This window comes from Podarcis raffonei, chromosome 1, assembly GCF_027172205.1.
Source record: "Podarcis raffonei isolate rPodRaf1 chromosome 1, rPodRaf1.pri, whole genome shotgun sequence".
In the NCBI taxonomy this organism is placed as follows: Eukaryota; Metazoa; Chordata; class Lepidosauria; order Squamata; family Lacertidae; genus Podarcis; species Podarcis raffonei.
Window position 1 is genome coordinate 43,837,075 of NC_070602.1, and position 12,969 is coordinate 43,850,043.

The 12,969-nt window shown below is 42.6% G+C and overlaps 1 protein-coding gene across 4 annotated transcripts in view; it reads left to right on the forward strand.

The window, feature by feature from the left end:
• The window catches only part of LOC128411186 (MAX gene-associated protein-like), a 38,229-nt gene that overhangs the window by 10,498 nt on the left and 14,762 nt on the right, over nucleotides 1-12,969 (forward strand). For all 4 annotated transcript variants that reach the window (XM_053383305.1, XM_053383314.1, XM_053383324.1 and 1 more), the window contains 12 exons: nucleotides 252-393; nucleotides 1,329-1,421; nucleotides 1,507-1,638; nucleotides 2,060-2,158; nucleotides 2,760-3,409; nucleotides 4,803-5,154; nucleotides 5,663-5,904; nucleotides 6,618-6,761; nucleotides 7,379-7,433; nucleotides 8,638-9,140; nucleotides 10,639-10,951; nucleotides 12,046-12,585. In XM_053383305.1, the coding sequence (XP_053239280.1) occupies nucleotides 252-393; nucleotides 1,329-1,421; nucleotides 1,507-1,638; nucleotides 2,060-2,158; nucleotides 2,760-3,409; nucleotides 4,803-5,154; nucleotides 5,663-5,904; nucleotides 6,618-6,761; nucleotides 7,379-7,433; nucleotides 8,638-9,140; nucleotides 10,639-10,951; nucleotides 12,046-12,585 (3,265 nt within the window). The remainder of the gene's footprint in view (nucleotides 1-251; nucleotides 394-1,328; nucleotides 1,422-1,506; nucleotides 1,639-2,059; nucleotides 2,159-2,759; nucleotides 3,410-4,802; nucleotides 5,155-5,662; nucleotides 5,905-6,617; nucleotides 6,762-7,378; nucleotides 7,434-8,637; nucleotides 9,141-10,638; nucleotides 10,952-12,045; nucleotides 12,586-12,969) is intronic.

Consider the following 12,969-nt stretch of genomic DNA (forward strand, 5'->3'; position numbering starts at 1 on the left):
AACAGCCCTAGTGCTAGTATAGTGAATTTCCTTACAATTGTATTCATTGGAAAAAGGAAAATAAAGAAACAAAAGCAGGGGGCAAGTGTGGGGAATTGGGTCCCCTGCTCCTGACCTAACCACAGCAGGGCTCTGGATGTAGTAGTTGCTCTACCATCAATTTCCCCACCACCTGGAGCTTTTGATTGTCTCTGGAATAAACCTATAATAGTGTTTTGTCAATGCATATATTTTATTCTTTTTACATTTAGGAAGCCCTGGATATCCACAATGTTGATAGAGTGGAAGAAAAAGAAAAAATTCAGAATATTCAGACTTCTTCTCTGACTACATGTGAAAAAGAAGAATTGCAGAATATACATACTTCTTCACTGGATGCATGTATTAATCCAGGTAATAATGGGAGTATTAAAATGGCCTATTAAGGGCCAAATCAGGTGTGCAGTTTCCCAGCTGGTGCAGTCTACTTTAGAAACAAAACAAAAAACCTTACATGTTAGATGCAGAGAATCATTTAACTCTCAGCTAGTTTGGCCCTATGGATACTACTCTTTCTCCCTAAGTGGTCTAATGTTCAAGTTTGCCAAGCTGAGCAAATGCAGCAGAGCTGAAGGCTCATCCTGACTTCCTTATTTGCCACATTTCTGGGCAGAGGTTTGGACTTTAAAGCTTCGTGTCCAAACATCTCTCTTTTAGTCCCAGCACTTTCGCTGGGAAAACCACATTTTACTGACCACATTTTACTGCTGATTTAGAGCAAATAGCAATCAGGTTTTCCATGGCACAAAAGGAAGCCTGGATGAGCCCTTGATGAGTTCTTTTTGGCATTTTCTCCCTGGCTGGATCTACACTGATCTGGAAAATGCTATTTAAAAAAAAGCACACACACTAAAAATTAGCTCCCAATGCAATTTCCCCTTGGCAAAGGATGACTGCTCTACAGTGCCCTCTGGTGTCACATTTTTATAATGCATTTTTTACATTAATACTCAACAGTGTCGCTAAGTCCACTGTCTCTGCCGCAAGAGGTTTGCGTGTTTCATAGAAATGCTAAGCATGTTGTCCAGCCTCTGAGGTTCTCTCTCTCTCCAAGACTTTAAAATACTGAGCACTAAGTGAGGTGAGAGATGAGAAAAAATTGGCATTGACCCTGTACTGTTGAGAGACAGTGCAGTTGCCCTCATCCAGTTCCTCTCTCTCTCTTTTAGGAGTTGTTGGGGGAAGAGTATTGTGTGTGTTATGGGATTGGGGTAGAAAGTAAATGATGCTTAGTCAAGTGAAATAGAAATGGTAAAGATATTTAAGCAATTTAAATATGTATTTCACAGACAGTCAGAGAATACCACAGCTGGAAACAGAATTGTTGGAAGAGTTGAAATCTTATAAGTACAAGCAGGTGATACATCCTAGTCTTCGGGAAGGTAAGTGTAAGCACTGTGAAGTATGTACAAGCTTTGCATTTACGAATGCTGTATAGAATTTTTATATGGCGTTTTCTTCTTGTAGTGGGACTAAAGCTGAACTTAGTGGACCCAACAATGAGCATTGATTTAAAATATTTGGGTGTGCAGCTACCACTAAGTTATTCTGATGAATACACATTGTGGAAAAACGTAAGGACCAATTCCAGTTCTTATGGTAAGTTACCATCTTTCTTAATACTACAATGAAGCTTCAAGTTTGAGTTACAGGATAGCTTTATGTCTTTAGAAGAAGCATTTCTGTTTTGGTAGAACAAATCAGGAACACTTCACTGTTATGTTAGCACTGAAATTTTGACTTTGCCTAAAAGATCTGCTGTTCAATAGATGCATTTACGATTAATTGTTTGGTCCCATATGGCAGGGTAAACTGAGGCTAAATATTTATATACAGTTCAGCACACCTTTACCATACTAATTTTAGTTGAGTTAGAAACACCTTACTCTGCATAGGATTGGGCAGTGCTTAAAGGTAATGGTTCTGAAGGCTCTTTATGTAAAAATATACTGTAAGAGCATAATCTGTTAAATTGTTACCTAGCAGCACATAAAACTAGCTTGACTGTCTTTCCCACCAGATACTGGGCTTCCCTTTGTTTCCAGGACTGGAAAGACGAATGACTTCACAAAGATAAAAGGATGGCGAGGGAAGTTACATAGTTCTTCAAAAAATGAAGGTAAGATTTAGGATGTGTTTCCTGCTACTTTCTCTGAGCCAAATGAAATGGGGAAAGGAACTCTCCAGACACCTGCACCCCAGAGTCACTTAACATAATGGATTAGTTGGGTGTCTGGTTATTCCATCTACAAAACCCCTAAGTACACTGTTAATCAGTAGCTGTAACCTGGTAGAATTATTGTCTAAACCTACATATTTGCTGCTTTGTGTTTAGCCTTGATTTGGCTTAGAGCTCTGTATGAACTGGGCCAATGTATAGAGTTGATATGATTGTTTATATCAGCCCCTGAAGAAGGAAAGGATCCTCTCCAAATTACAATCACCAATAAAGTTTGACATTTATTGAGAAATAGTTTGCTTTTGTGTACAACGTGCCTCCCCCTTTTGTTTACTTCTGTTTCTGAGAGCTGGAAGACTTCCAGAAACAGCACTAACACCCCCCCCCCAAAACCACCTTTCTGCTTCTATAGTGGACAATGTTTCTTGCCACAGCTACTCTGTACATCAGTTTCTAAAGCTTTTACCAATGTAATCTATGCAAACACATCATAATGAAGTTGACAATACTCAATTGAAAATTGATTTATGTGATTATTCAGGTAGCATTTTAGAAGGCTCCTTGAAGAATCGATCTGCCTTCTGCAGTGACAAGCTTGATGAATATTTGGAAAATGAAGGGAAGTTAATGGAAACGAGCATGGAATTCTCTCCTAGTACATCCAGTTGTCCTGTGGTTTACCAGCTTCCAACTAAAAGCACCAGTTATGTACGGACACTAGATAGTGTTCTGAAAAAGCAATCCAGTGTTACTACTACTAGCTCTTATACTTTCAAGCCTCTTTCTGTGCCTTCTGTCTCTAGAAAGAAGAGAGAGAAAATTAAGAATAAAAAGCAAGCAGGTTCTAGAGGCAAAGAAAAGTCATCCCAGAAGGCTACAATAGGTTTGCCTGTTGTAACAAAGCAGAAACGCAACTTGACAGCTTTGGAAGAGAAAGTCACTAAGTCTCAGCCAAGTAGTCAAGCAGTTAGTGAGATAGATGCTCTCATGGCATCAGGCACAGAAGAAAATGTACAGGGGAAACAGCGTCAGGCACAGCAGCAGCAACAGAGTAATCGCTTGCCAAGTTTATCAAAGACTCAGTTGAAGCTGATGGATTTGGAGGTTTGCGCATTGTGGGATGGTAAACCACGGACTTACATTACTGAAGAACGAGCAGACCTATCTCTGTCTACTTTACTCACTGCTCAGGTGAGTTACTCTGTTCATGAAAGTTTAACGGTGACTTGCCTTCAACATATTTTCCATTTCTGAATAATGGTGTTAATAGACATACCTCTATGGTGAGGGATTTCTACAATTTAGGGGCAGCCAAAGAGATAGTCATCCCTGGGGTTATCATTCCCTGCACTCTTAAGGGTGCCGAAACTACAAGCATCTTAATACACAAGAGGGTCTGTTGGGATGGAGATAGGCTTCAAATACCTGAAAGACTTGAGTTGTTTGGGGTCTTAAACACCAGTGAATTGGGTCCAGGAGCTGGCAACTACATGTTGGCCTCTGTCTGTCTCGAGACAGTGGGGTGTGCCTCTGGGAGCAAAGTCAAATTGCTGCATTAGGCATACCGAAGTGACATTCCAAGGCACAAGCCTAAGTAGTGTGTATGGAGTTCCTAGACAGCCCAGACAACAAAACCCCCCTCTTGGCTTCGCTGATGTGGTCCAAAGGAAAGCAGAGCAATACGTTTGGTACCAGCTTAGCTACAGGAGTTGCCTGAAAGAGGCGTACGAGGTGCCATCCAACCATCTTAGGGACTCCACTCCAGATTTGTGTAGGGTTTCGTCCTTAGCCTTTTCTCCTTCCAAAGATATCCCATAAGGCAGTGCAGGTTTAGGATCAGAGTTTCCTTCTCCTAAATGGCCTACCTTCCCAGGTTGATGAGCCTAACCCCTCTACAGCATGTGCAGAACCCACCTTGATCATGGGACCCATTATTGGTCTCATCTGCTCTATTTGCCAGAGCCTGTCTTTGCATTTGAGGGAAGCCCCTAATTCACCAAGGGTATGAGACCCATTGGCTACCGTCACCTGGTTAAGCTGGCCAATTGAAGCCATTCCTGGGATGTGGCCGCTGTCGCATGCTGACAGGTTTTAGGACCCACAAGTGAAAGCTGAGCGCAGGTGGACAAACTACCCCAGAAGGAGCATGACGTCCCCCACCAGAGGTACTACCCCTCCTCTAACACCCCATAACTGGAAACTAGTGCAGCTGTTTTAAAGCAGACTTACACTTGGATATATTGGATTCTGGATTAATGACTATAATGATAAGATGCACTTCTGATTAAAAATACAGTCATATTTACATTGGTCAAATGCACATCCCCATTCTATTGGCTACATTATTGCTGGAATTATGTATTGCAGATAGTCTATTTCAGCAAAAACAATGGCATCTTGCAGCACCTTAAAAGCTGTTGTTTTTGTTGCAATTGACTGAATACAGCTTCCCTCTGGATCTGAATTGTAGCTTATTAAGATACATAATTCTGTATCATGTAATTCAGGAATCTACATTGTGGTAATTATGTATGCAGATACTTATCTGGAGATTTGAGAAGAGTTATGTATCTACATTTTTCAGGCTTCACTAAAAAACAAACCTATCCACCAAATAATCAGAAGGCGAGCACCACCATGCAACAATGACTTTTGCCGGCTTGGGTGCATCTGTTCTAGCTTAGCTCTTGAGAAACGTCAGCCTACGCATTGCCGCAAGCCAGACTGTATGTTTGGCTGTGCTTGCCTAAAAAGAAAGGTAGTCCTAGTTAAAGGAAGTTCAAAGGAAAAGAAGATCCTGGAGGAGTCTCTGTGTGGAAGGAATAGATTGTATTGCGAAAGTGAAGTGAAACAACAGGAAGAGGTGATGGAAAAAGAGGAGAAGAAAGAGAAACTGAAATTTAAAGATAAGAAGAAGAAGAAAAAGGTGGAATATAGTAAGTATAATCAATAGCAAGCAGCTACTTCTTTTTGTAGGTGTTTGTAATTATGTGTGTTTCTGAATTAAGTACCAAATGAGAATTTGGAAATAAAACTTGTCCATAAGACATTTAAAATATCAGTATACATGGGTTTCAGTTCATCTAAAGCTAATTGCAACTTAATTTTGTTGAAACTAGTGGAGCATGTTAATCAGCGGACTCATTTGGCATTAATGGGACAGGCTGCTATCCTTTACATACTTACCTGGGAGTAAGACCTATTTAGCACAAGGGGGCTTGCATCTGCGATAACATGTATAGGACCAGGAGGTTTTGTGTGTACCTCTCTGTCTCTGCCCTAAACCTCCCTTTCACCCAGGGGCATATAAATTACTCAAGCTTGGAGCTCTTTCTCCATAATATAAAAAATAGGTCATCTTTCTCATTGGATAATGCTTGTGTGATATTTTTATATTAGAGTAGACAATAAATTATTAAATAAATTATTAAATCTTTCTACTAGCTATATGTGGTACAGAGCCAGAAAAGCCTGTTAAGAACTTTCCACTGTGGGTTAAAGTAGATGGAGAAATGGATCCAGAACCAGTTTACATCCCAACACCATCAACTATTGAACCAACAAAATCCTTGCCACCTGTCCCAGAGGTCTTAACATCCGATGGCAAACCTGCACCTGGTGAAGGCAAACCTGCTACCAGTGGAGTCAAATCAGCACGAGTTTATGCGCCTAGACCCAATCCAGTGGTAAGCAAAAGAAACGAGATTTTGAAGCTGAATCAGGAGTATTCCACTTGTTTATGGCAAAGGCAACCCAAGACATTTGTTCTTTAATTCTAATACGGGAACGTGAACCAACTTATTGGGAGTGTACCAAACTGGTAACATGGGGGAATGGAAAGTGAAGAATTAACAGTATCCTGCTAGCTAGGGATGATGAGAGTTGTAGCCCAAAAGCAACTGGAGACCCAAGAGAGCTCTAGAGAGAACCCTTTTTATCCAACAGATAAAGTATGTGAAATATACTTAACTGTCTGTCCTATAAGTTAAATTCATTACACAGAGGAAACATTTTCTCAGAAGCATTATATGGTTGTATCCACTTAGTACCCTTGTGCAAGGGGTTTTGAACAGCTGGAGGCATCTGCTAATGGACAAAGGGAAGCAGGTTTTACTTATTTCCTCCCTGCAGCCCCCCAGAACAGTTGTTGGGGGGCATTAGGAGCTACAGTGGGAGGAGGAATTAGGAAATCACCTCTACCCTTTTGTTATTGGACATCTGCTGGAGCAACATCACTAAGAGGACCAGCTGGATTCTGCCATAATCTTTACCTAGGTGCTCCCTTTGGCATTTTGTCTAGGTTATTTGGTGATAAAAGTGGAGAAAGGGAATGGTGGAACAGTGAGGCTTTTCCATGGATGCACTTCTAACTTGGAAATCCATTTATGTTGGTTTATAGATTCGAGAAGAGGATAAGGACCCTGTCTATATATATTTTGAAAGCATGATGACTTGTGCTCGTGTTCGGATATATGATCGTAAAAAACAGGAGAAAAAGCAGCAACAGAGGTGCCCTTGGAATTCTGAAAAACACATTGAAAAGGTAAAATGTTGTGCCCTCATATTTCCTTTACTAATGCACTCTGAGTAAAAAATAATGACATCAGACAAACACCTTCATTATACTGTTTTTAGACACCTACAGTGTTTAAAGCCTAACCAAACCCATGATCTGTTCTTAAATCTGTAAATGTTTTACTGGGTTTATTATTTTTAAAGTTTTTAGATGCTTTGAATGTTTTAAATATGTGTAAATATTTTATCACAGATTTGTTTGTTGCCCTGAGCTCCTTGGATAGGAAGGGCAATACATAGGGAGATTACCCTCTGGAGCTATTATCAGCCACAAGGGGATGGGAGGGGTTGGGGTGGGGGTTTTTTAGAGTTTAGCTGGCAAGAAACATTATAACATTCTCTGCCCGTACTCCCAGGCATCCATATATCGTAGTCATATGGCAAAAAATGGGGTCCAGCCATGCCTGGTATTCTGCCCTTTGTGAACTATTATATGATGAAAAGCTTTGCACAACTGCCATATTTCTCATCATTTGTTTCCAGGGTTTGAACTCTGTATTTAAATATATATTATTATTATTGGAAATGTGATTCCCCCCCCCCCCCCGTCTTATCTTTTCCTCTTCTTTTAAATCTTTTTCCCAGGAGCATGATCCTGAGCCCCAGCCACTTGATTTGGAAGATGATAAAGAGCCCGGAGGTAAAATTAAAAACATGAACTTTGTCCCCAGATTCCCAAATTCTGAAGTAGGTCTTTCAGGATAGGTGATGAGTGTGGGACTGCTAGACATTCTGGGGAGGGAGGTGACAATGAGATACATTAAGCCTTCCTTTTGGCCAGTTGACAATTGAACCTACCCCTGCTTTTTCAAATAAACAGGCATGGCAGCCTTGCAGTGGGACAACAGAGGGATGGAAAGTGTTCCAGTAAGGCAACTGGGTGGTTAACTCACCTACCCCAATTTATCCATAATGTTACAAGGGAATGACCGCATTCCCATTAACCTGGGAAGAAGAGACGCAGAGAAGAGCTGCTGCTGTCTTTGAATGTTTCCCTGTGTGCTGTGTTAGGCTATCACATTCTTTTCTAATGTCATTGTTAGATTATGGCCATAGATTTTTTTTTCACAGCAGTGGAATGCTTACAATTAATTATGCTCAGGGGCTCTGCATGCTTGTATAATTCATTTTCTGTACTTTAACACCTATTGGTGTTCCCAGGACAGCTCGTGGAACAAGCATTTGTGGTGGAGGGGTATACCTAAGTGAGTTCAGAAGAGTAGCTCAAGTTCCAATTGTTTGAGAAAGATGGACTTAGTTGTTTGTTTTGCCTATGTTAAAATGCTACTGGTTGTGCCACATCTCAGGAGATTGACCCAAGCACTCTTGATTACTTGCAGTTATACACATAGAGACATACAGAAACATCCTTCCCTCCCCGCCCCCCACGTATCCTTGAACTGTGGTGATGTCTCTTGCTTGCCGAGATTGGAAAGATATACGTAGAAATCTGTGACTTGCATAGCTAAAATGTAGCCTAGTGTGCAAAGGTTTTGAGTCACATCCATTGCTCAGCCCACTTTTGCCTCTGACATTGCTCATGACTGGAATGTGGCCCCCAGACTGCAAAAGGTTCCCCAGCCCTTTGATACATTTTTGGCAATCATACCTTTAAAACTGATAGTGTTGCAACTTGGTAAGAAATGATAATGTAACCACTGTACCTTTCTGGCAGATAGAAATACGGTATTTCATTGAGAACAAGGGGTGGAGAACAGGGCCCACTTCTTAGACATGGGGACTAATTAGGCATTGTTAATTAGGAAATGTTGCCCAAGTCTTTAATTTGCTTGGTTTCCTCTGCTGCTGCAACACTAAAGAAACCTGTTTCCATTTTTTTTCAGATAAAACCTGGTGGTTTTCCTGTAGTGCTGGGGATCCATCAACTTCATATGTACATCATACTACACGAGATGGAACAACCAAACTAATTGAGATTGTTTCTGATTGCAACTGGGAGGAAAATCGCAATGAGATCTTGAACCTCCTGTCACAGCATGTCAAGAGTAAGATGCCCAAGTCCCTTAAAGTAGGAAATTTTGTTATTGACCTAGAATCTGAAACCAAAACGTGGGATGAGAAGAACACTCCTGTCTATTCCTCCCGGGTGAAAATCTCCATGCTATCCAGTCAAAACAAGGATGAAAATGCTCATATTTCTGTTTTGGAGGCTTCTGATAATAGATTGTCACCATGTAAAAAGACAGAAAAAATCACATTCTTAACAGCTGGCATGTTACGGGAGAGGAGGAAGAAAGGATTACCTTTTTATGCTGGGCTTTCTCCTGCTGGAAAGCTGATTGCTTACACATGCAAATCTGATTTGAATTCCTCATCTTTGATTCAGGTGGGTTGCATTTCTTATGCTTTGATGATTTTTTAATGTGTTATTTTTAGGACACCAGCCAGTTTTTTCCCCTCGTGTATCTATTGCTCATTGAGTGGAGAAATACAGCTAGCATGGCATAGGCCTTTCCTGTGGGGCCAGGAGGGCAGTCTCCCAATCTTTTAACTGGAGGAGAAAGAGGAGGCTCTAAGCCCCAATGCCTTGACTCCCTGGCCAGAAGGCAGCAACAGAACCCCAAGGCCAGCTGTCCAGAGTATCTTGTCATTCTCGCATATCCCCAGTGTGCAGTAAAAGGTTGGGTCCACGTTTGATATAGGCACAGGTTTGAAAATATTTCAGTTCGGGTTGTAGGATGTTGGAGAGGGTGAAACTGAGATATGCCATGGAATTGCACAGGATCCTCTGACAAATTCTTTCCTGCCCCAGTCTCTGGCAGCCCAGTGTTGCTCCTCGTGAAGCCTGCTGCTGCCCCGGTACCCAGAGCTAAGCCGTGGCTTGACTTGGCATTAAGTCTGAACTGAGGCTTGATGTTCATTTAGTTCCAGATAAACTACAAGCTGTAGATATAGTTTCTTCTTTGCCTTACTGCTCATAGTTTATCTCTGGGAGGCAACCTATGGGCCCAGGTTCAGACATAATGCTAATTTAAGCCATGACATAGCTCTGAATAGCAGTACCAGAGGTGGAGGAAAGCAACCACAATGTTTCCTGTGAGTACCCATATGCTCAGTGCTTTCTCACTTAGCCATGGTTTTGCTTAGCAGTATGTGCAAACTGGACCGGTGTCCGAATTAAACCAATTATTATCTACAGTGATACCGGGTGATAATCACGGTTAGTCATATGCAGAGTAAACCCATTCAGATCGCTGGACTTAAATTATGTAAGCCCATTGATTTTAGTGGATGTAATGTATGACTTGGTTAGATAACATTCATTGGCATTGGCCAGTAGTCTCTCTCAGTATAAAATAAATACCCTGTGGTATGTGATAGTCATATTACACTGGATTCTTCTGATCTGCTGGATAGAGGAGTGGTCAGCTGGGAACCTTTTAGCCCACTCTCTTTGGAAATCTAGCACTTCAGGGTTTTGGAGACCAAGGCTACAATCCTGTTCCTACTTTATTGGGAGTAAGCTCCGTTGAACAGATTGCAAACTTGCATAAAATTAGGTTGTCTTTGCTTGTACATGTAAATAGAATTTGTATTCTGAGTCTATGTAATGGCTAGACTGAGTGTTGGACCTGGACTGGGAAAACCCAAGTTTAAATCTTCATCAGCCATGAAGCTTACTGGGTGACCTTTTAAGACAGAATGAAATTTCAAACATATCGTGGCATTGGCAGTCAACTATCTAAGGTGGAGGAATAAGGAACTGAACTGGGCTAGAGCTCCTTGTGTGAGCCTAATTAGTGCTTTGGATCCCAGGCATTGTTAAAAAGAAAAGAAAAAAAGACAGGGTTAGCAACTGTTCGTATATTCTCTTTTTATTGCAGGTTAATGGTAAAAAATACCCTCAAGCCAAACTGCTTCTAGGACAGATGGGAGCATTGCATCCAGCCAATCGACTTGCTGCTTATATCACAGGCAGGCTGCGACCAACAATGCTTGACCTATCAACACTCAGTACTGCAATCTCCAAGGCAGAGTCCGATGCTAAGCTTGCTTCTTCTGAGCCACAGTCAGCTGAAGTGCCCACAACAGAAATTGTGGCCCAGAAATTGCCCAAAACACCATTTTCCAGTAACACTACATCCACTTCCACTGTAACATCACCAAATGCTCAAGCCTCAACACAGAAGCAGATAGGTAAGTCAAAACCTTATTTTCTGTATTATAAATTGTCTGAATTGTAAGGCATAAAAAGCATGGAAGGTGAGAGTATAGTATTCATATTTATTTATATACTGTAATATCCTTCATCAAGCTGCTTTGAGACTTTTTTTTTGCCACATGCAGCAACATTATACACATGATTAGGTGCAATATGTTGAAAATGAGGCATTGTAACCAGTAAGTGTTAATTGGGAAAGTGAGGCCTTAGCATAAAACTAGGTTGAGTGCTGTTATAGTTTGCGGAATGGAAAGATGAAAACTGCTAATACAGTGGTGCCCCGCAAGACGAATGCCTCGCAAGACGGAAAACCCGCTAGACGAAAGGGTTTTCCGTTTTGGAGGCGCTTCGCAAAACGAATTTCCCTATGGGCTTCCTTCGCAAGACGAAAGCCCATAGGGAAATCTCCGGGACAGCGGGGAAGCGCAGCGCGTCTTCCCCACTGTCCTCGGACCTCCTCCGAAGGCTGGCGGTGGGACGGAGAGACCTCCTCCCGCCGCCAGCCTTCGGATGGCTGCTCCGAAGGCTGGCGGTGGGGCGGAGAGACCTCCCGCCGCTAGCCTTCAGAAGGCTCCTCCGAAGGCTGGCGGTGGGGCGGAGAGACCTCCTCCCGCCGCCAGCCTTCGGAAGGCTCCTCCGAAGGCTGGCGGTGGGGCGGAGAGACCTTCTCCTCGCGCCAGCCTTCGGATGGCTGTCCTGAAGACTTGCGGTGGGAGGAGGGTTTTCCTTCCCACCGCCAACATTCAGAATGCTGTTCTGAATGTTGGCGGTGGGGAGGAAAAACCCTCCTCCCACCGCAAGCCCCGGGAACACAGGAGAAGTGCTGCGCGCCTTCCCCTGTTCCCGTACCTGTCCTGAAGGCTTGCGGTGGGGAGAAAAGCCCTTCTCCGCACCGCCAGCCTGGCAAGCAGTCTCCATAGGAACGCATTAATTGATTTTCAATGCATTCCTATGGGAAACCGTGCTTCGCAAGACAAAAAACTCGCAAGAAGAAAAAACTCGCGGAACGAATTAATTTCGTCTTGCGAGGCACCACTGTAGTTTTGACTTTGAAAACCTTTCTTTTCAGCTGCTCGGCCTTTACTACACAATGTGGCGTCTCAGTTGGTTATAAGTGCCGTTGGGGCACTACACCAGAAGGTTCCTGGAACTAGAATAACCCAACCTCTGACGGGACCACAGAAATTTAATATCAAATCTATGCCGCTCTCCCCTGGGGCAACTACAGTTACTCCTCCTGCTATTACTGTGTCATCACTTGCTGGAACTACTGCTAGCCCTGCACCCTGTAACAAAGCTCCCTGCTCTTCTGGCACTGCCAAAGCAAATGCTGTTGGAAAACCTGGAAACAGGACTGTATCAACCACAGCTACTAGGGCTCCTGTTAAAATAGCAAAATCACCTGGAATTGCTACGCCAGTTGCGACTGTAGCTTTGCCTGGAATAGGCCCATCAACCGTTGGTATTCCAGTTTCTGCAGCATCTCTAGCTACAATCTTAACCACAACTGCATCTGTGACCTCGGTGCCCACACCAACTTCGCCAGTTAGCTGTATTGCTCCTGGACTCTCAGGAATTAACAAAAGTCCTTTATCGAATCAAAAAGCAGGTAAGGTACCCGTACTGATGGACCAGTTCTTGCTGGTCCACACACCTGTCACTTTGTCTGTCTGTTATGAGAGACTGAAGTGCTTGACAGATTTTTTGAGTGAATAAAGCCTTGTCTTAAAATGCATTTCACTCATTTCAAATGAGAAAATACTTCGCATGAGTTTTCTCAGTGTTGATCAAAATGTCAGATTTTTCAGCTGCAAAAAATAATAATAAAAGGACCTCCAAGGGGGGGGCGGGGGGGGCGGAGATGATGGCAGTTTCTTTTCCAAACTTTTCCTTGTTTTTGTTCCCCTCCTCCCCCAGAACCTTCATATCTCTCCTTTGCTGTGTGCAGTGGTTCAATACTTGTCCGCCAAATAACTTCTGCACAGCAAAGTTG